Here is a 22,943-nt window from a genome sequence, read left to right as displayed (position 1 = left end):
CTCATGTTTACCTTGTTGAATTGTACATATCATGCCAGACTATAAATAAAATTTACTTACTTTACTTACTTACTTACTAAACGAACTGCTGAAATAAATCGGACATGAAATGTGAACCCTGGTTGGACGGTATAGTTCTACTGACGTGTAAAAAATTATAAGAGCTTTAACAATATTTAATTTCTTGATAGTCTTAACGGGATAGCCTCACTCGTTATTAAACCTATCAATATCAACCTCATCAGAGGTCAATAATTGTATAAGGTAATTGCATCATTATAACAATTTATTAATATGCTAGGTTTTACTATAACAAAAAGTTTACATGTACTTTTTTGTAAAATATTTTTTTTATCATATCAAAATCGTCAGAAATGTACTGCTATTGGTTTTTTTTTATTGTCTTCCCGTTCATTAGAATTTCAGCCACTGCACAACGCAAGTCGAAGAAAAACTACATGATGAAGAAATTTAAACAAACGGGCATTTGGATGGAGAATTGTCTCATTGACACTCATACCACATCTTCTTATATGTATAGACAGGTATAGGTAAAAAGTATTGTTGATTCATTAAGATTAAAAATACAAAATCGTTTAAGGGAGTTCGCTTCTCAGTTTCAAAATAATTAACTTTTCAAAACACTAGTTTATATTGATAGTGCGGATTAATAAAGGAATCAAAAGAGCAAAAAAATATAGGTCAATGTGCTTGTTTTCGATATATTAGCCATTGAAATTTGGCTGAAAAAATATTCTCCCTTGACTTTTCATTGCTTTATCATTGACAAATTTAAGTTCTCAAAAACTATTAAAAAATAATTAAAATTTTATTAAACTTTTACAGATGGCTTATCATCGTACATGTAAAAGATTTATAAAAAGAAAAAATAAGGGTCAATGGGCATTTTTTTTTAATGTTTTCAAATGGATAAAGCCAGAGGATTTCGAAAATCTGACAAAAATCCCAAAACATGACAAGCGAACTTCCTTAAAAAGTTTAATTATCCAAAAGGGCAAGCAAGAAAAACGTGCTCCTTGGTTCTATGTTTTCGTCTCTCAATGTTCTGATCCGGTTAACTTTGGCATCAAACGAGAAGTTAAATATAGTTTGCAATCAGCAATCCCTAATTAAAAAAATGTTTGTCGAAAATATTGTCTAGATAAGAATAAAAATGAACAAAAAGTATTTCAGCATTTGTTCCAAACGGAATAAGTGATAAAGAATAATTGTCAGTTTAGTATTTATGCATGACATAGTACAGTCAATGACTAAAAACAAAATTTTCACATGACTTTAACATTCGCGTTGGTTGTATGAAAAAGCTTAACATAATGGCACATGGTGTACTTCTATGACATTGAAAAAATATTATTTTTATGAATGAGAATCCTTCGAACCTAAACATATATTTAAACTATGTCTAACCAGCTTCTTTTCTCTCTTGTCTTCGTTAATTACACTGCTTTATGAAGCATTAATTTGATATCCTATGTATTTCGCAGAAGGCTTCTTTGTTTTTTAATCTGTAAAGTAACCCATTTCAGTTAAAAACAATTACAAACCTTTTCATGTTATTCAATGCAAAATGATTATCTAAGATACCTGAGATGATCCGTCATTTCATATAATAAATACTACGGAAAGCTATTGTTTGCTTATTGTATCCTGGTATTTAAGGATGTACTCAGGTGAGGTCAGGTGAAAATTAATAAATTAAGAATCTAACATTGATACTATTAGCTTGTAGGGCATTCTTTAAGGATCAAAATCAGTTAAAAATGTTAATAGGTCATGTAACTCCTATTCGAGATATTTGAGATTTAAAATATGGCGGGAAAAGACTGACTCGGACTTTTACCTTATGTTTGCATTGGTATCATTTGGGTCCCAAAACAAATGAAAGAAAATTAAGAATCTTCTAAAATTTTGGTAAATGACTTTTCATGAGCTATTTAGTCGTATATGAAAAAAATAAATAGGTGTTATGTGGCAAAATATTTTACCTTGTTTTGTATGGAAAAACACCAAGGAGTCCGAAAATTTGACACGAATTCCAAAACCTCACCTAAGTACCTCCTTATGTTTAGGTTTTATTTCCTAGAAGTTAATCGAGCCTGGCTAATTAAACACGCTGCCTTGGAATCTGGTGGTCCATATAAGAAAAGCCAACGAGGTCAAAATTCGTAATGCGGAAATTGTCAATTTTTAAAATGTCAATGTGTTAATTGTCAATGTGTAAGTTGTCAATGTGTAAATTGTCAATTCGTAAATAGTAAATCGGTAAATTGTTAATTGGTAAATTGTAAACTGGTAAATTGTAAGTTGGTAAATTGGTAAATTGTAAATTGTCAATGTATAAATTGTATTTTTGTAATTTCAAAATTCTTCATTCGTAAATCGTCAAGTTGTAACTTGTAACTTTGTCATTTCAAAATGCTCAATTCGTAAATTGTCAATTTGAAACTTGTATATAATAGATCGTTGTAAATTCAAAATTCTGAACTGAAAATTATCAATTTTTAACTTGTATCTATCTGTATGATTTCAAAATTCTTTATTGGTTAATTGTCAATTTGTATATTGATGTTTTGTAACTTGTAACATATCGATTCGTTAAATGTCAATGTGTGAAATGTTGATGTGTGTGTGAAACACGCCTGGTAAACCATCTAATCTCAACCAAATGGTTGAGACGGAAAAAAGTATTCTGGCACTTCCTGTTGAGCTTTTCTGGTTCAAAATATTGAAAATAAACACAGGGTAGGTCGAATTTTCGTCGATTTACTGAAAATCAATGACTTTTTTGTAAAATCGGAGAATGTCATGCCATAGATAAATCATAATTGTAACTAATATGTCTCTTCTTGGTTTAAAATATTTTAAATTGAAGTCACAATCACTTTTCTCCTACGGATAATAATGTTTACATTCTTTAAATCCGATAGAACTGCTATGATATTAATGACTAGCAAGAAAATATGTCAATTATTTGTGTTTTTTTAGGCTTTACGATAACCACGTCTGTAAATTGCCCAAATATTTTTTTGTCAAGCCTACTCTGAGCAGAAAAATAAAAAAAATTAAAAACCAATTGTTCAGAGAACAATTGTAGGTCTTTCCACTAGTAAAGATCTATTTTGATATTGAAATATTAAAAATCAGTTTAAAATGTTAGTTCCTATGGCTTTATGATGTATTTATATGAATTTAAAGCAAAGGTCAAAATCTAGAACGTCATATCAACCTATGACCTTGACCTCAATTTCAAGTTCACAAACCAAGGACCTTAAATCAAAAGACCCAAGGTCTTTAATATGTTTGGTTTATTAGTAATATCACTTTACGCGTAATTCTAAATGTAAGATGGGCAAAAACTCCCATTTATTGTCTGCGCACCCTTTCAATCAAAATATACAAGTAAGGACATGTTGCAACTAACAATTTATAAAAAATTATTTGTCGATATGTCATAAGGTATTTGAAAATAAATGAAAATAAGCCAAAATCAAAATTTAGAATATGACCTTGACCTTTGACCTTGACCTCATTTTTATTATTTTCGACCAAGGACCCCAAATCTAAAGACCCTATGTCTTTATCACTTATGGTTTACCATTTAGAAATGCATATCACTTAATTAAATGGAAAAGGGGGAATAACTCTCATATGGAGTCTCCGTAAAGCTTCGGTCCAAATGAATATCCTAATCCTGAAGATGTAACGAGCAATTTGGTAAAATAAATTTGTCGTAATCTTTAACGGTTGCGAAGGAGTAGTGGCCACAAGAAAAACAGTGTTTGGGGAGATAACTCTTACAACGTAAAGTATTTTGTTACACAGTTGTAAAGTTTTAAAGCGTATAAACTATACGATACCATATTCCAAATATCTAAGCGACATCTTTTGAAACATCAATAATACGCAAGAAAAAAAATTAGGCGGAAGAAAAAAAAAAAAAAAAATAATAATAATAATAATAATAATCAGAACAAATTCAATAGGTCTTTCCACGGAAAGGTGGAAAGACCTAAATATAAATGGTTGAGATATAAAGGTACTGGTTGAGTCTTTCTGTTACAATGTTGAGACTTTCTGGTTGCGCTGTACTATTCGAGTTTACCTTTTTTTACGGTTAACCTGATTCATGTTTTCTGTCTGTGGTAAATCTAAATACACTCAGATACAATTTTAAGCATTGCCGATAGAAAAATGCATGCTTTACAAATGTAAATAAGATTATTTTACAATGGTTATTTATTAATATGATTTGGATGAATTCAATTCCTAACAGACATCAAAATTTATTTAATGCCGAAAATGCGTTCATTTATAAAGAAATTAGATAGTTAAAAACTAAACAATCGAACAGGACCCCTTTTCTAGGTTTATTTTATCGTACACATTATTTCAGGTAAAAGGTGAAATATGAGTAAAAGATGTCATTTTTGTCATTATAATACTTATCACAAAAAAATATGATTCGATTTTAAAATTGCTTTGTAAGTACTATAAGGGAGCTACCATTTGATTTTTATGGGGGGGGGGGGGGGGGGTCTAGGATGAAATTTGAAAAAAATAGGCAGGACAGGAGTTTTGAGTAAAAAAAAAAAGGCAGGATGAGACACTTTGCAAAAAAAAACGGCAGGATGACAATTTAGGTAAATAAAGTCAGGATAAACTAATAAAATAAAAGGCAGGACCGAATATAGTGAAAAATAAAAAGGCAGGACAGAGATTACAACTAAAAAAAATGTAGGACAAAACTTTTCATCCTAGCCCCCCCCCCCCATAAAAATCAAATGGTAGCTCCCTAAGTGACGTCCAACTTAGTGTAATCACAGGTGTTGTATTGAAATAATGAAAACTTAGTTCACAACTGCATTCAGGGCAAATCCTTAATATTTGGTAATATTCAGTAACATTTATATTATAACCCGGGCCCCGTCACACTAGGCCGTGATCGCACTACGATCTCTAAAAATATAATGCTATTGGCGATCGTAGTGCAGTATGGTCGTGTTACGGTCTTGATGATGTCTTGGTATTCGTGTTGAGAGTAGCCAACTTTTATTAATTTAAACATGTTCAAAACAATCGTGATGCGTTCGTGGCGAAATCAGGTCGCAGTTCTGTTCTAGTCGTAGATTTTTTTAGTCTCGATTACCCAGACGCATATTTAAATATATCTACTTTGAAAAATAAAGCGGCTGAATGATCGAGATTAAGATTTTTTTAGCCGTGGAACTGTCAGGATCAGTTCCAGGTTGAACTGTGTAAATCGATTCTAGGAATAGAACTTACCAACGACCAAATCAGTTCTTTGTTAGAACTGTTCTAGCTAGAACTGTCTTAAAAGTGTCAGGAGATAGTTCCACATTTGTCCGCTAGAACAGTTCTCCTGAAGTCAGATTATGACAGTTAGGGGTAATCTCCATTGTATGTACATCTCCTTTGCAATTTTTAAATGAAAATAACTTTTGATGAAATAATTGAATTTAATGATTATCCATTTCTGAATATTAATTCAGTTTTCTTTTGAAATATTTTAAAACTGGATTCGACGTAGGTAAATTGTGGGAGATAGTTAGTTTGAACTCTGGCCTGGTCAACTTAAATTCTAAAAAAAAAAATGTGTGTGTCTATGCTAAGCATGCGATATCTGCTAAAAACTGTGGTCACACCTTACCAGATAGCTCGAACTAACGCCGAAAGGATAAACAAAAGTTTTACATTCACAAAATTTTGGCATCCGTTAGGAGTCCGCGATGTAATGACCAAATAAAACGGACGTGTAATATGCCGAAAAATGGGGTGGAATAGGAATAAGAAAAAAAAATAATGTCAGAATAAAAAGCCAATAATTTTGCCTGATCATGATTAAGAAGTTGAGCCAAAAATATTAATGATACCAAAGAAAACTAACATACCAATAATTGATTTTTCTTACGCGATTTGTTTTCAATTTGTATGTATCCGTTTTATTATCAATGTTCTTTCTGTGGTACGATTGCCAATGATACAACTCTCCACAAGAGACCAAAAAGTAACAACTAGAGGTCGCCGTACGGCCTTCAATAATAAGCAAAGCCCATACTGCATAGACAGCTATAAAAGGCCCCGAAATGACAATGTAAAACAATTGTAACGAGAAAACTAACGGCCTTATTGATATATAAAGAAAAAATGAACGAAAAACAAATATGTTACACATAAAAAAAAAAAATAAATTCTAGCCCTGGAGATGTCAATTACAACATTATTGACGTTAAAGATTCTGTGCAAAACTGCATCTCAAACGCTAGACTTAATCTCCAGCGTTAGAACTTTAATACTAGTACTTAAAAACACAGCTATTTACTATTTAGACTCTATTACAACCAAAGGCCTCTTTAGAAGCTGCTGTGATAACTACAGACAAGATTAAAATGACTTGAAATATCAAACAATATACGGCAAGTTTATGAATTTTGACAGTTGTATATGTAATTGATACTAAGCTACACAAGGCCATGTTTTTCTCTGACTGTTTATGACGTCTTTACACTAAATTCATTGGATGTTGGATGTGTACGGATTGATAGTTTAGTCTTACCTGCATGATTTTTTTATTAGTTGGCTTTGAACTAGCTGTCAGATAACTGCGAGTACTCTCAGATCTGTTCCTATTGTCTTTTTGTTGTCGGGATGTTCAAGAACCCGGCCACGTGCAATTGTATTTTTGTCCATCTGATGAGTTAAACCTTTTTCAACTGATTTTTATAGTTCGTTCTTATGTTCTTATGTTGTACTGTTATATATACCACTGTCCCAGGTAAAGGGGGGGGGGGATTCCGCTAACATGTTTAACCCCTCCACATCATTTATGTATGTGCCTGTCCCAAGTCAGGAGCCTGTAATTCAGTGGTTGTCGTTTGTTTATGTGTTAAATATTGAATCATATTTGTTTTTCGTTATATTTTTTTTTTATAAATAAGGCCTTTAGTTTTCTCGTTTAAATTGTTTTGCATTGTCATATCGGGGCCTTTTATAGCTGACTATGCGGTATGAGATTTGTTCATTGTTGAAGGCTGTACGGTGACCTATGGTTGTTAATGTCTGTGTCATGTTGGTCTCTTGTGGACAGTTGTCCCATTGGCAGTCATACCGCATCTTCCTTTTTATAGTTGAAAATTTCATTCACCAGAAGATCTCAACATTGTTCCAGAATATCTCAACCGATACCAGAAAATCTCAACATGACATACTTTATAAGTACTTTATAAGACTTTATGGCGTCAACCTAGGCAATATCCTTCATCATAAATTAGTGCAATCGAAAATACCTCCTTATTTCAAAGACCAGTCTGTACCAATAATTTCTTATACCTATACCAAACCTATTGCAACTAAAATTTTCAATTACAAACGCGTTTTGCAGGATCTCGATATTGACGACTGCAAGTCTAAACCTCCTGATTGCACTTGTGCTAGTTCCAAATTCACATATAATCCTGCTGGCCACGTTATTACCGGTGATCTCAACATTGTTAATAATACTTCTTTACGAAATGTGTTATCGAAAGGTCCCAAATATCGTGAGCCTAAATCCATCAATTGGAAATACAACTTTAAAATTTTGATGGATTCAGTCGAGGATTATGCCAGGCAATGGGCTAAGCGTGAGAAGGAAGACGTAGACACTCTTTCCGAATGGATTAAGGCAGTGAGGTCGTTGATACAAATCAGAATTAAGAAACTGAATGGGTCCATCAATGCCCATGCTACGTCAATCTTTAAAGACCCAAATGTTGCAAAACACCCATCCGACCTCCATGACAAATATGTTGTTGTCCCCGCAGATAAAGCCCCAAGTAACATCGTTTTTGTGTGTAAAAGTCATTACGTCAACTGCTTGATAAACGAATTAGGTATTGACAATTCACTTGGAAACTCAACATATACCCTCACGACACTTACCAAAGAGGAAATCCTGGATAAGCATAGGTCTGTTCTATGTTCCTTTGGAATTTCAACCAAAGATGAAGAACTGGATCTTCCATCACTGTATTGGATACCTAAACTACATAAGTGTCCTTACAAACAACGGTATATTGCTGGGTCTTCCAAGTGCTCCACGAAACCTCTTTCTAAATTATTAACATCTATTTTATTAGCAATCAAAGGCTTCAAAGTTATTGTGAAACTGCCTATTCTAGAGGTGGCGTGAATCAGATGTGGATACTTAAAAATTCAAAAGATCTTTTAGAGTACATACAATCTAACTCTCTTTCATCTTGTAACAGTATTAAAACATTTGACTTGTCTACTCTTTACACAAGTATTCCACATTCCAAACTAAAAGACAAATTGAAAGAGTTGGTATTACTTTGCTTCATAAAAAAGAATGACCAACGTAGATACAAGTATCTTGTCTTAGGGAGGGATAAATCCTACTTTGTAAAGAATCACTCTGATTCAAACAAAAAATTCTCTGAAACTGATATTATCAAGATGCTTGATTTCTTGATTGACAACATATTTGTTACGTTCGGAGGACGTGTTTTTCAACAGACTGTCGGCATTCCAATGGGAACAAACTGTGCCCCTCTACTCGCCGACTTGTTTCTTTTTTTATTATGAGGCTGAATTCATGCAGGAACTTCTTAGGAAGAAAGATAAGAAGTTAGCAATATCCTTTAACTCTACTTTCCGCTATATAGATGATGTTCTTTCACTAAAAAATTCAAAATTTGGTGACTATGTGGAACGCATCTATCCAATCGAACTAGAGATAAAGGATACTACAGATACAGTTAAGTCGGCTTCATATCTTGACTTACATCTAGAAATTGACAATGAGGGTCGGTTGAAAACAAAACTTTACGACAAAAGAGATGATTTCAGCTTTCCAATTGTGAACTTTCCATTTCTAAATAGCAACATTCCAGCAGCACCTGCATACGGGGTATACATCTCCCAATTGATACGATATTCCCGTGCTTGCATTTCCTATCATGATTTTCTTGATAGAGGTTTGCTGCTCACAAGGAAGCTATTAAACCAAGAGTTCCAAATACCAGACTCAAGCTAGCGACCAATTCTAGCGACCAATCAAGCTAGCGACCAATTCTATCGACCACTTAAGTTAACGTCTGGTGTTCCAAATGGTGAAGTTGAAATCATCCCTTCGTAAATTTTACGGACGCCATCGCGAGTTGGTTGACCGTTATGGAATAACCGTTTCACAAATGATATCGGATATGTTCCTTACGTCGTAATTACAATCCCCTTCCCTTTCATGAATATGACCTACCGAATTAGACTATTTACCGGATTTGTAATCACATAAGCAACACGACGGGTGCCACATGTGGAGCAGGATCTGCTTACCCTTCCGGAGCACCTGAGATCGCCCCTGGTTTTTGGTGGGGTTCGTGTTGTTTATTCTTTAGTTTTCTATGTTGTGTCGTGTGTACTATTGTTTTTCTGTTTGTCTTTTTCATTTTTAGCCATGGCGTTGTCAGTTTGTTTTAGATTTATGAGTTTGACTGTCCCTTTGGTATCTTTCGTCCCTCTTTTATAACATATTTAGCATAATGAAATTATATTAGTAAAGAAAAAGAACAAACTATAATTTTATGTTTATAATGTTTTAGAAAAATACTAATTTACTAATATATATGCTAGTTTATCAATGATATCACTGTCATTTTGTCAATAGCAGACTGCGCTGGCAACATTTACCTGCTGGAGAAAAGTCATTACAATGTCATTTTAAATCCTTTTCATTTGTGTTATACACGAGACAAACTGTAATTCAAATATCTCTGGCATGACATTCTCCGATTTTACAAAAAACGCATTGATTTTCAGTAAATTGACGAAAAGTCGACCTACCCTGTGTTTATTTTGAATATTTTGAACCAGAATAGCTCAACAGGAAGTGCCAGAATACTTTTTTCCGTCTCAACATTTGGTTGAGATTAGATGGTTTACCAGGCGTGTGAAATTATGATAACCATCATTATGACGAAAGATGGCGCTCAGTTTCTTCTTCGGTGTATAAGCCTCCTGTAAGTAGGAGCACCGCTATATGGAATAGATACCTATTAGTAAGTAATTTTAGTCAATTAAGCAAAAAGAAAGAACAAAAAATGTATGTTTACAGGATTCCAGTTTTATTTTGTTTACTAATGTGGCCTTTCGTTCGATAACGGAAACTATAAAAAAAATTGTGGATACCAATACTGGCTTAAAAAGTACGGTAGAGAGAGCGCCGTCGATGTATTGACAGTACACAAGAGCATTTTATGGACGGGTGTCAACGCTCGGTGTGCGCACTACAGTTTCTTCAAGGTGGTTCCACTCGAGTACTGTTTTTACAAAAAATTGGTTAGAATATTTTGGTATTTTGTTCGTTGACATCTCAAAGCACTTTGTGAAGTTCTTGATCTGCATTTTTTTTTTCACAACATTTCTTGACCGATGATTGTTAAATTCATTAGCAGCAATTCGGTGTTCTTTTTGGACGAGCTTTTTTTTGTAAATTATCTGGTTCTATATAGCATTGAGAATCCAGCCCCTCGACCACCTCGTACAGAAATATAAGCTTCTGGCTTGAGCATCAAATATTTAAGAGCTGATTATTAGTACCGAAACTAGTGAAAAGCTAAATGATCAAATAGAAGTTATATATATATATAGTATTCATTTTAGGTGAACTTTGTCTCATGCTCAACACGAGGTAAAAGTTATAAAAAAATAATAATGTGACAGTCAGTGTGCACAAAAGTGCTGACTATACTGTACTCGGTTTACCATCGGAGACGAAACGTCCAGACATTTTGCTATCGGACCAGTTGTTATAAAACCTCATCAAAGATACAAGGCTTTCAATTTGGAACGCTTCAGATGAGCATCACTGAAGAGATACATCATTAAGGTGGATCATCGGTATGTATTTTCTTAGGGAGAATTTTCATATACTTTGCCAAAATGAAGATTTTTTTATGCCTTTTTCAAAAATATGATAAATGATTGGGTCACCATGCTATTTTTTAAGCTACGAGTCGTTCAAAATTGTCGAAATGCTTAGATTGTTCATGAAAAACACATTTGTGTGCATAACAGAAATCTATAAGATAGAATTTTAAAATAAAATATGAGAAGATCGGTTTTATGATATGTTCTAAGAAAATGAAAAGAAAAAATGGTCACCGAACTTGTTCTCTTTATACCAGTAAAAAATAAAAATTTCTCGATCAGTCCAGTGTAAATTTCGGTACTAAAAAAGTTACCTCCCCATAAATGGCTTATTTGAAAAAAATGATTTTTAGAGCACAAATACTTCGTATTTGTTAAAACATTTTTAATAATGCAATGAACTACTATGTTTTCTTTATATGGAAAAGCAGTCTGATGAATTAATTGTTATTCTGTCTCCAAATTTGCAGATTTGGGCAAAAAACCAGACCCATTATGTACTACAATTGTACAATAGAAGATGGCAGTATACCATGAATCTACATGGTACTGTTGAATGTTGACTGTGACCTCCATATATATGTATGATTAATTTATCTGCAAAGTCATGTGGAATACGGCCCGTGGAATAAGTATACCTTTATTGTTTGTTTTAGATCCCAATCACAAATAGAACCATCAGACCATTGCAGGTGTCTGATAAAAAAAGGTAGAACTATGACTTTCAAGGGAAATTATTTAAAACGTATACGACGAGGACAATAGGCAATCGAGTCAAATCAAAAGCAACAACATTAAAATGAAGATAAGAAAATAATCCAAATATTTATGTATACTTATGGCGAACACAAAATTTTAAAGATTGGGTAATACGAATTCCAATAAAAAAAAACGAAAAAAAAGATCTGGCGGTCCGGAAAGGTTATTGTGATTAAAATGCAAATCCTCCCTAGCATATTTACTCTGAAACCGAAACATTGAATATACTAATATATCCTGGTATTAAAAGTAATCAATCCTTTAAATAAACGTATTCTAAAAGACTACCAGTTCAAACAATGCAATTACTAATAGATCATTGAATATTGTTTTAATTGGTATTAATGTTGATTTTGTTATCACGGTAAATTAAAAGCAAACTAAATATTATTGTTGATAAACATATACACATCAGTGGATCTACAATCTGTCGATACGTGTATCTTTGCATTGCACAAGATCATATTTTTCTCTGATTGTTTATGACGTCTTTACACCAAATCCCATGGATTTTAGATGTGTACAGATTAATAATTTAGTCTTACATGCATTTATTAGTTGTTAGTGGCTTTAAACTAGCTGTCAGTAACTGCTATTACTCTCGGATCTGTAATTAGTGGCTTTTTCTTGTTGGGATATACACGTACACTTTGTGCTTTTGTTAGATGTATTTCTATTTGTATCCATCTGATGAGTTAACCTTTTTCAACTGTGATTTTTAGTTCGTTCTTATGTTGTACTGTTACACCACTGTCCAAGGTGAGGGAAGGGTTCGTATCCCACTTAAATGTTTAACCCCGCCATATTTTGTATGTATGTGCCTGTCCCAAGTCAGGCGCCTGAAATTCAGTGGTTGTGTTAATGTATCACATATTTGTTTTTCGTTCATATTTTTGTACATAAATTATGACGTTGGTTTTCTCGTTTGAATTGTTTTACATTTGTCATTTTGGGGCCTTTAATAGCTGACTATGGGATATGGGGTTTGCTTATTGTTGAAGGCCCTACTGTTAAATCAAGTCGTTAATTTCTGTTTCAGTTTGTCTCATTGACAATCATCATACAACATCTTCTTTTTATATAAACAATTTCCGTTTATAACTCATTCATCATAGTATCAGTTATGAAAAGCAAAATGACAACAAAATCGGGATTTAAAAAAAAAACAAAAAAACAATCACATTTATACAACATACAATCAAATTAGTTAATTATCAGAAAGCAATACTTGCATGTATATTGCGTTGCATCTTTAATTATATGTAGCTTATTTCGAAATATTTTCAAATTGATAGTTTTTACTTAATGTTTTTCTTCGTCAATTTTTGTAGGCAAAACAGCTAAAATACTAGAAGATATTCTCCATTCCTTGCTAAACATGAAAAGACCATCATGTGACAGAATAATATCGATGGGTATGTATATGTATATGTGTATGCGTAGGAACTATTTAGTTTAAAAATGTACTACGTATGTGTTCTTTTTTGAACGGTACCAACTTGATGGTGTTTCATTTCACAAATGCTATACTAATCATTTCACCAAAAACCGCTCAAACCGGTGCAAGGGGCATGGAGGTGAATTATTGTGTGTACCTTGTTGAATGAAGGCCTCAGTGTGTGACTCTGGGATGAAGAACAGCAATTAAAAGCGCGTTTCCTTTGCCTTTGCTGTGCATCTACTGATTTTATTATGTCATGCATAATCCAATACCTATTGTTTTTCTATTATGGAAGTATATATAACTTGCACCAAATCAGTATACTCATAGTCGGACCCCAACATCTTTTAGACTGCGTTTTATTGTGCATATTGCTGTGTGCTTGAATATTTAACATTGGCTATAGAGGTAGAAGGTACGGATTGAAATCTCCATTTCATTGAACTAGTATATATTATGTGATATAAATACAATGAATAAGCGTTGATTCTTGAAAAAGAAACCATGAGCCTGGAGGGCGAATGGTTTGTTTTATCTATGAATCAATGCTTATCCATTGTATCTTATTGTGCTAGTAATGTCTTTTCAAAATTAAAGCCTATTCTTAATTAGAAGGAATTGTAAGTGAGTTTAAATAACCTTGACTTTTTGTTATCGTGACAAACGATGCATATCAATTTATATATCTCAAATAAATGGTCAAAACAATACAAATATAACACAACACGTCTGCCCTTAAAGATCTTCATTTATCAGACATCTGAATATTATCTGTTTTGACAAAATGAGACATATTCGAACTTATTTCTAATAAGATTGAGAATGAAAATGAGGAATGTGTCAAAGCCGGGGACAACAACTTGACAAAGAACAAATATTATAGTATATATATATATATATATATATATGGAGCATGTGTCCGAAATTTCTAACAAGAAGCCTTATTCTAGGCACATCACGATTTTCTAGCATAGGAATTTGCAGATAAACAGATAAAATCATATTATATTAATTTATAAAACAAAAATGGACACCTAGAATGTCAACATTTTTGTTTTAAACGCGTTGAATAGCCAATAATGATCTGATGATAAACGATCAAACTCGCTTTTATTGAACAAAATATCCACTCTAACTTACAAAACAAGAAACAAAAACAGGAAAACTTGAGAATAGGGACAACAAAAAGAACACAGGGATTCGAACCTAAACCGAAAATTTCTAACTCATTGTGCTTAACTATGAAACCTCGCGGCTACCAACTCATACTATACGATTGCCTATTACTGTATATATAAACGTACTAAATCAGATATTTAAATCGTAACCTATTGGTAGCCGAGAGGTTTCGTCGATATGTTGATGCTAGGTTTTAAAATAATTCCATTAGTGAACACAAAGAAAACAATTGAATATAATTTGGTGAGTCCATTTCAGCGACGGATTTATGAATGATCTTTATTCTCATAAACCAAACACATAGTTACAGAGAAGATATTACAATAATATATATAACATATATAAGATATAGCACGTGTGAAATACAGATTAATATAATGATAAATATTTACACAAATAGCGTTGATTCTAGAAAAAGAACGGTAACTGAATAGGTTGACGTCACCGCAATAGTTTAATGTTTATGGGCTTACAATTATGAATAATCGATCATCACCAAAACAAAATCAGATGATAACGTATTTGTCCATACAGCAGCATCAAAACTGCATCATGTAAGTCAGCATCATCTGATGCGAAGATTAAAAAGTAGTGCAATGGGCCGGGAAGAGTATTTGCAAAGTTGAACCTCTAATAGTGTTTATGGTGACCCGTGTGTTGGCACACATAAGTATACGGAATTAAAATACAGATGTAATTAAAACAATGATACGGAAGCCGGTTAGTGTCAGGGTTGAGTTTTATATTTAAGTCGTTATAACGACTTAGCTAAGTTGTTATAACGACTTCGTATATTTATCTTGTTATAACAACTTAGCTAACTAGTTTTAACGACTTAGCTTACTTGTTTAAACGACTTAGCTAACTTGTTAAAACAACTTAGCTAACTTCTTTAAACGACTCAGCTAATTTGTTATAACGACTTAGCTAACCTAACTCGTTATAACAAGTTAGCTAAGTTGTTTAAACGAGTAAGCTTAGTTGTTTAAACAAGTTAGCTAAGTTGTTTAAACGAGTAAGATAAGTCGTTTAAACAACTTACTAGCTAGGTTGTTTAAACGAGATAGTTAAGTTGTTTAAACGACTTAGCTAAGTCGTTATAACGAGTAACCTAAGTTGTTATAACGAGTTAAATTAGCTAAGTCGTTATAATAAGTTAGCTTAGTTGTTTAAACAAGTCAGCTTAGTCGTTTTAATGAGTTAGCTAAGTTGTTTAAACGAGTTAGCTAAGTTGTTTAAACAAATATGTTAAGTCGTTAAAACAAGTTAGCTATGTTGTTTAACAAGATAAATATGCTAAGTCGTTATAACAACTTAGCTAAGTCGTTTAAACACGTTAGCTAAGTCGTTTAAACGACTTAAAAATAAAACTCTACCCTGACACTAACCGGCTTCCGTACTATGAAGTTTGTTATGCTCTTCAACTTTGTACCTGTTTGGCTTTATAAATATTTTGATATGAGCGTCACTGATGAGTCTTATGCAGACGAAACTCGCGTCTGGCGTACTAAATTATAATCCTGGTACCTTTGATAACTATTATGTAAAGTAACATTAAAATTGTATTCTCTCTCTTTATTTACTTCGCATTTCCGCGTATCTTTTCACTAATCAAAGTTGACGGATTAGCCTTACTCCCGTTTTCAGTCATCTGTTTTCGTCTTGATAGCTTTATTTCAGTAAAAAGTAGGGTATATAGGAAAAAAGCAAACTGTGTATTCTCCTTTCAAATTGCTTCTTGATATAGGATATGAATTTGATGGATGACCTTGACGTTATTTTCCAAATATTAAATGATCCATGAATTGCAAGTCAAAGGTCTAAAGAATAATAAATGATTTCTTTTAATTATTAAAGAAGATACTTCTGTTAACTAAGAAATCAAATTGACGTCAAATCATTGATTTCTACACACTAATTCAAAAATTAAAAAAGCGTAAGTTTTTTTTACAATACAATACAATACAATGCAATATTTTTATTGTCAGTCAAGGACGCCCTTAAAGAGCAGTATAATTACAAACAATTTATTACAATGGTTATTATTAATTCTTATTAAGTCAGTCTAAAATAAGGAAGATAACTTGTCACTACCGGATTAGAAAATGTCACTATTAATCTCACATGATAGCTTCTGTAATCATTTGGCCTTATTCGAAACAAAATTTTTTTTACTATGATTTACTTTGGCCTAAAATAAGGGATCCGGAGTCATTTTAAACAAGTGTAACCCCTCCACAATATGTATGTGCCTATCCAAAGTCAAGAGCCAGTAATTCAGTGGTTGTCGTTTGTTGATGTGTTGCATATTTACTTTTCATTCATATTTTTGTTTTCTCGTTTTAATCTTTTACATTTGTCATTTCATGGCCTTTTATATCTGACTCTGTGGTACAATGTGGTATGTGTACTGCTCTATTTGAAGATCATGAGGTGACTTATACTATAATAGTTGTTTTAAATTTCTGTGTCAATTGGTCTCTTGGTGGAAAGTTGTCTCGATTGCAATCATACCACATATAAAACTCCTCTTATTATTATTATTCGCAAAAGGCAAAATGACAACAACAGCGAGAATTTCAAAAAATATACTTTTATACCATCACATATATACAACATGCTTACAGGAGGGTCTAGACGGGGTTCATATAGAATAGAGTAATGAACAAAAAGTACTGAAAGCCGCAAAAAATATAAAGAAAAGGCAAAAAAGCAAAAAATAAATTGAGAATAGAGAATGGTGTGCTGAATTATAAAGAATAGAGAAAAATGGTCTGGAACTTGTGATTAAAATTTATAGAAAACAAAATCGAAGGCCCCAATCGAGACCCTCAAAGCAAAAAAAAAATTACAAACAAGATTCAATCTAAATAATCATTCATGAAGTGTATATACATGCAAACACATACACAAATCAAACATATATACCATCATACACAAAAATCACGCAATCATACACACACACAAACCGACACACCTAATACTTACACACGACATGCATTCATTCCATGACACTATCATACATACGATTTCGCAATCATACACACATGCATATACACAAAAATAAAGTATAATGTAAAAAATTGTATGAAGTTAGGAGCCAAATTAAAATTAAATTAAGGCTTAAGAATGAATTTGCATCATGATCAATGAATTTAAACTTTTGAATACTTACCTTTATCTAAAATTCATTTTGAATCTATCTTAAAGCCTTATGAAATATTCATGCTATTATAAAAAGTAAAAAATACAAAAAAGATCTTATAAAACTACCCGTATTGTCATTAATTTAACACAGTTGAGCTTTCAATTGTCATATTTGTCCTTATTGATGTCTGTATGTTGCTGACGATTTCTTTGCAGATGAAAAACAAACGGTCTGGTCACGCTTGGATGGAATAAAAAGTGGTGGAGCAAAAAGGTCATTACATGATGTTGAGGCAGCCTGCTTCAGTCGAGATGCCGCTTGAGATTTTTTACTACCGCCATGCTGACGTTTTGCAGATGGTTGGTTAGTGCATGATGTTGAAGCCTTTCTTTTGCGGTTTTCAGTGACTACCGCTGTTGGTACAGATGCCGATAACGTAGAAGTAAATACTGGTACTTCCCTTGTTAATCTTCTATTTTCATAAGCACAGCAAACGTCAAAACGCTGATTCATACCGTCCCAGATGTTGCTGAAATTCACCTCACAGTCTGATTTTGATCGAAAAAGTGGAGTGGATGGATCTGCTTTCTGCTTTGTTGACAAGAAGTTCAGTTTGATGTTTGATCTTTGAAGCAGTGAATTTGTAGAAATCGGAATCTGATTAAAGGCGTTTTGTCGATGAACTGGTAAAAATGGCGTTTGACATGGCGTCTTGGTGTTGGAAATCGGTTTCTTGTGAAGCATTGGGTGGGTCTTCTCGATTAGGTTGACGACAACCTCAGAGCAGTCGTTTAACTTCAAGGTTCTTGTTCTGGCAGGCTGACTTTGAAAATCAGTTTTACTGAAACCAATTTTGCTTTTCCAGTCGTCTTTGGCAGCCATTTTGTCCACGACATCGAGAACAGAATCTCCTTGCATCAGCTGAGCAGCAATATCTGCTATATCGCTATCTATTCCCGAAGCTAGATTTAGCTTCGATATAGCGGACTTCCGGTTATGTTCTTTGATTTTCTGTGCAGACCTATAATATGATTCTTCATTCCAGTAAAGGTCCTCTTGATTTGATTGGTCGTCCTCGAGAGAGACATCTTTGCAATGAGAAGCAAGATGGTCTGAATAGTCGGTGTATGAAGTGACGCAGCCAGTATACATTGGTATCTGAAATCAAAGATGTCACTTATTATTGGTGCTTTTTTATTTGAAATAACCTTCAGTAAACTTTCACATTTTAGACTTCCGAACCATTTGACCTCAAAATCTTGTTTTCTGGATTATTTGACTTTAATATCGTCAGGGTTTATTTTGCCTTGCTATTGTCAATGTGGCTTTTTCTTTCGATTGATGACTTTGATATTTATCTGGTACTCATCCCTTATTAACTTTTAACTTAGTTTCAAGTTATGTATATTCTAAGAATAATTAACCACGAAATTCAATGTTGAACATTACATAATTTCAAAACACAGATTATGTTCACAATTTCATCTTCAGTATATATACGATTTAGCTTTTTAATATGAATAATGACTTTACCAAAATAGGGATAATTCATTAAAAAAAATCCGGGAAAAACTTATCGACTCCGTAATAATTAAGAAGTGTTTTATGAGTGAATAGGATGTCCTACATTTCTTTATGCCATTTTTTTCATTTCTTTAACTTTCAGGGCATTTTTTCGATTCTATTTCCTCTTGCCTATATGAACCCTCAAATATCCCGTGTTGTCTAAAGAGGGTCTGGATGGGGCTTAGAGAATAGAGAATAATGGGCCAATGTATAGATTAAAGACCAAAAAAAGTATAAAAAAAAACATAATTTGAGGATCAAAATTATAAATTTTAAAAGACTGTATACGGTAGTTTTTAATTTAAAGTTTGTATCTAAATACCTGCATTTTCCTTTCAAAGGTTTCTCTCCAATTCTGTATATTGAAGAATCCTGGTGCAACATTGTCACTTGTCTGAAACAAAAAATATTTTATAGTAATGCTATTTTTATGACAAAAAGAAGATTTTTGTAAGCTGATAAATGAACCGTTGAAAGCGTGACATTTGAAATGGTCAGTTTTATGTGTAAATATTTTTGGAAGTTAATATTTTGAACCGTTGACAGGTTTTTGATGGTCGTTTTTAAGTGACATTAAAATGTCAAATACCAATGGCTGTTTTAGGACATAACAAAATAGGAACCGCTCGTCAAAAATCAAGAACACATAATTTTGACCAAGCTAGAGTACCGGGGTCACTGCAACTTGGATTGTCACCTTTTTGTAGACTAAGGGATATGATAAGGAGGAACAACTTGTTAAAAGTTTACTAGTTCTTCACAAAACCATTTGCAATATTAGTAACCAGAAGGCCAAATTTTATTTACCTCGTTAGTATTTGGTTGTTGAACATGAGAAGTATTGGGAAGTTTCTTGAAATCAGCATCCTGCAAAAATAAAATATACCATTCAATCAACATGTTAACATATTAAAAATGACTCAAATTGGTTTTCATATTTTAAAGTTATGTTTTGAAAAAATAAGGTTTTAGCTGGCTAATAATTCTCTAATGCAATAGCATTTTTGTTCATTATTGATAGTTTTTTGGTGACCATGTTTAGATGCTTTTAAATCTCCGTCTTTTCGTCTCTGGTAGGTCAGTTGACGTATTGGCAATCATACTTTTGTGAAGTTCGTGGGTCCTCAACACATACCACGTCATTTTATTTTTTTATATACGTAAGTGTGTCTTTACAAAACAAATAGGAAGTGCCGTATTCATAGTTTTTACATAGTGGGGAAAGGCCTAAAATTGTCCTAGGATCAGGGAAAGCAATAACAATGACTTTACTTTGCTTTGGATTTTATCAAGTTGGTGCAGAGATCTTTGTCATGAAAAACGATTTCCTTCATATGCGATGTTCTGACAGATTATTTCTTTTAAAACAAAGATCCTTACCAAAACTTTGCGGATGCCATTCACAGGCTCTCCCGACCCACCGGCGAATCTAACTGAATCTTGATGTTTTGTTGTCCCTTTCAGCCATTCTACCGGTGTTGGTTTGTCAGAAGAGGAATCTTGTGCTTTTCGTAACGGACCAAATCTTGGTCTCTTTTCTTTGTTCTGAAAAAAGGCAGAAATATGCGGTATAAAAATAGAGTAAGTGTTATTGATATACATAAGAATGAAGCTTTATTGTAGCTTGAAAGCATGTTCGACTCGAGTGCTGTAGGTCGTGGTTTCGAATCCAGCTGGGGCAATTAAAGATCGAAATATTGTTCACCAAACACAACGCATTTTAAAAGGAGTAAATGCAAACACTGCTTGGTTTGAAGTTAGAACAGTGTGTCAAGATGACATGTCTTCCTTATGACTGTTACTGTATGTGCTTTCATGTTGAAATTCAGGCTTTAAAACGTGGAGTTAATATTCATATTAGATTAAAACATGCACTAAATTTGCCACTGGACGTTCAGCAGCCATTCATCATAAACCGCGCTACTTTGGGAAACGTGATAAAAAGCTGTATTTTATTTGGGTAACCTATTATGATTAAAGTAAAATAAGCAAGGTGCTTAAGGCTATGATGGGAAGGTGGTTGAGGCGGACATCACGAAACCAGGGCTGCAATTTGTCAAATCAAATTTGAGTAATTTGTGAAAAATGGAAACTTTTTTCTAATTTCAAGATATATACTTACTTGTAAAACTTCCCAATCTTTGTAAGTCCAGAAATCTGCAAGCTTTTGCAACATTTTCAAGGTTTAGAAGAATTATTTAGCAGTGAGAATTTGGAGCGACTTTATGCACGATCTTTTGGCGTAACTATGTAGATACGGGGGAACAATAGTTGTGACGTCCGCGATATTCGACGTTATTAACCAACGTTAGAACGGAAGTAAGGCTATTTTTTCTTCTTTTCTCTTTTTTTTTCTATATTTATTTTCTTTTCCAAGCATAAAATTTTTAATTTATAAAATTACAAATAAAACACTTCTTATGAACAAAATTTAAAAGTTACTAGTAAGAAGTTTCTTATCAGCACAGTGACATATACATGAATAAATTTCATTAAATAAAACATACCTTTTGTAAGTTGTCCGTAGTTCGGTCGAGCAGAAACAAATCTTAGACAGTTTACCAGTAAAACTCCTCTTGTCCATCTTGTGCTTTTTGTTTGTCCGTGAACGATGAGAATATGAACGTTTTGAGCTGCAGTGTACGTCACAATTATGATTACATCCCCTCTCCTTTTTCTTTCATAATTTCCCGTAAAATTTGAAGAGGAATTCGCAGAAGGGGTAGGAGACATGCGATCAGTCTTAAAACTAAAATTGATAATTCAAGTCAACAGTTAGAAGAACGTTAGTTTAGGAACAAACTAAGCTAAAAAGTATTGATATTTATAGAACTACTTTTTGAGATATTCAATTTTTCTAAATGGCGGGAAAAGGATGAATAGAACTTTTATCTTATATTTAGCAATTTGCAAAATTTAGGTCTCAAATCGTTAGAAAAAAATCTAAAATCTGCTAAAATTGTGATTATGGCCTTTTTGTGACATATTGAAGTCTTCTATGAAAAGAAAAGTAGTTGATATGGGGCAACATATTTTATTTTTTAAATTATGGTAGGAAAACCTAATTAAAATCTGACCTGAGTATAAAAAAGTTACGGTCTTTAATAACTATTTTGAAAGTAATGCAAATTTCATCCACCAGCGTTCAACTTATGATGAAGTAAACTATGAATGTATAGACAACCGTGCGGCCTTCAATAATGAGAAAATTCATACCGTATAAGTCTAGTTTAAAAAAGTTAAAGTACTATTTTATAACTTTGACATGGTCGTATTTTTCCTTCAATTTATATATTTTACGCGATGGAAGTAGAGCAGTATAGTATTGCAGCCCAAGCTGTGTAAGGTTCGTACAATTGTATGGCTATTTCTAAACAAACTGTTAAATTATAAAGACAGTGGCTATTTTGCCGGCTCTGATTAAAATATCTTAATTCAAGCCGGTAAAATAGCCTATTACTATAAAATGGCTATTTTACCGGCACCATCAATATAGTGAATTTGTTATTTTGCCGGTTCCTTGTAGTGGTCACATGACTAAATTATGTCTATGGGCAGATAACAAAATAACGTCAGCCAATAAGAAGACGCGTTACATCCAAAATTAAATTATAACATATTGGAAGTAACAACGTCATATCTTTCGGCTATAAATTAGGTCAATTTGTTAAGCGAGATCCAGCGATGCAAAGTTTGACAAACAAAATTAAAAAAAAAATGCATTTAAATGTTAAAACAGCAAGATAAAGCACTGAATACCATTTTGATGGAAATATGTAAAATTGTCAAACAATCGCATTAGCCAAGCCCTTTCCAAAAATATATTTACAAGTTTGTTCTAAATAAATGTTGTGCTGTACAAACCGTACCAGGTTAGTGCGAACG

The 22,943-nt window shown here is 33.0% G+C and overlaps 1 protein-coding gene across 2 annotated transcripts; it reads right to left on the bottom strand.

The window, feature by feature from the left end:
- Positions 1 to 16,990: 16,990 nt before the first annotated feature.
- Positions 16,991 to 21,655, bottom strand: LOC143049076 (uncharacterized). 2 transcript variants are annotated; one of them, XM_076222859.1, is made up of 5 exons: positions 21,181 to 21,309; positions 20,439 to 20,603; positions 19,866 to 19,925; positions 19,381 to 19,452; positions 16,991 to 18,650 (listed from the first exon to the last, which is right to left on the bottom strand). In XM_076222859.1, the coding sequence occupies exons 1-5, from the start codon at positions 21,232 to 21,234 to the stop codon at positions 17,670 to 17,672; spliced, it is 1,332 nt and encodes a 443-aa protein (XP_076078974.1). In that variant the 5' UTR covers positions 21,235 to 21,309; the 3' UTR covers positions 16,991 to 17,669. The 2 variants fall into 2 exon arrangements, 1 of the variants encoding a protein (XP_076078974.1); XR_012970042.1 differs by lacking the exon at positions 21,181 to 21,309 and adding an exon at positions 21,566 to 21,655 and having other exon boundaries at positions 16,993 to 18,650.
- Between the last annotated feature and the right edge of the window lie 1,288 nt (positions 21,656 to 22,943).

This window comes from Mytilus galloprovincialis, chromosome 10 (assembly GCF_965363235.1).
Source record: "Mytilus galloprovincialis chromosome 10, xbMytGall1.hap1.1, whole genome shotgun sequence".
Lineage (NCBI taxonomy): Eukaryota > Metazoa > Mollusca > Bivalvia > Mytilida > Mytilidae > Mytilus > Mytilus galloprovincialis.
Note: the sequence above shows the minus strand (reverse complement) of the source record. Positions and strands in the feature narration are given on the sequence as shown.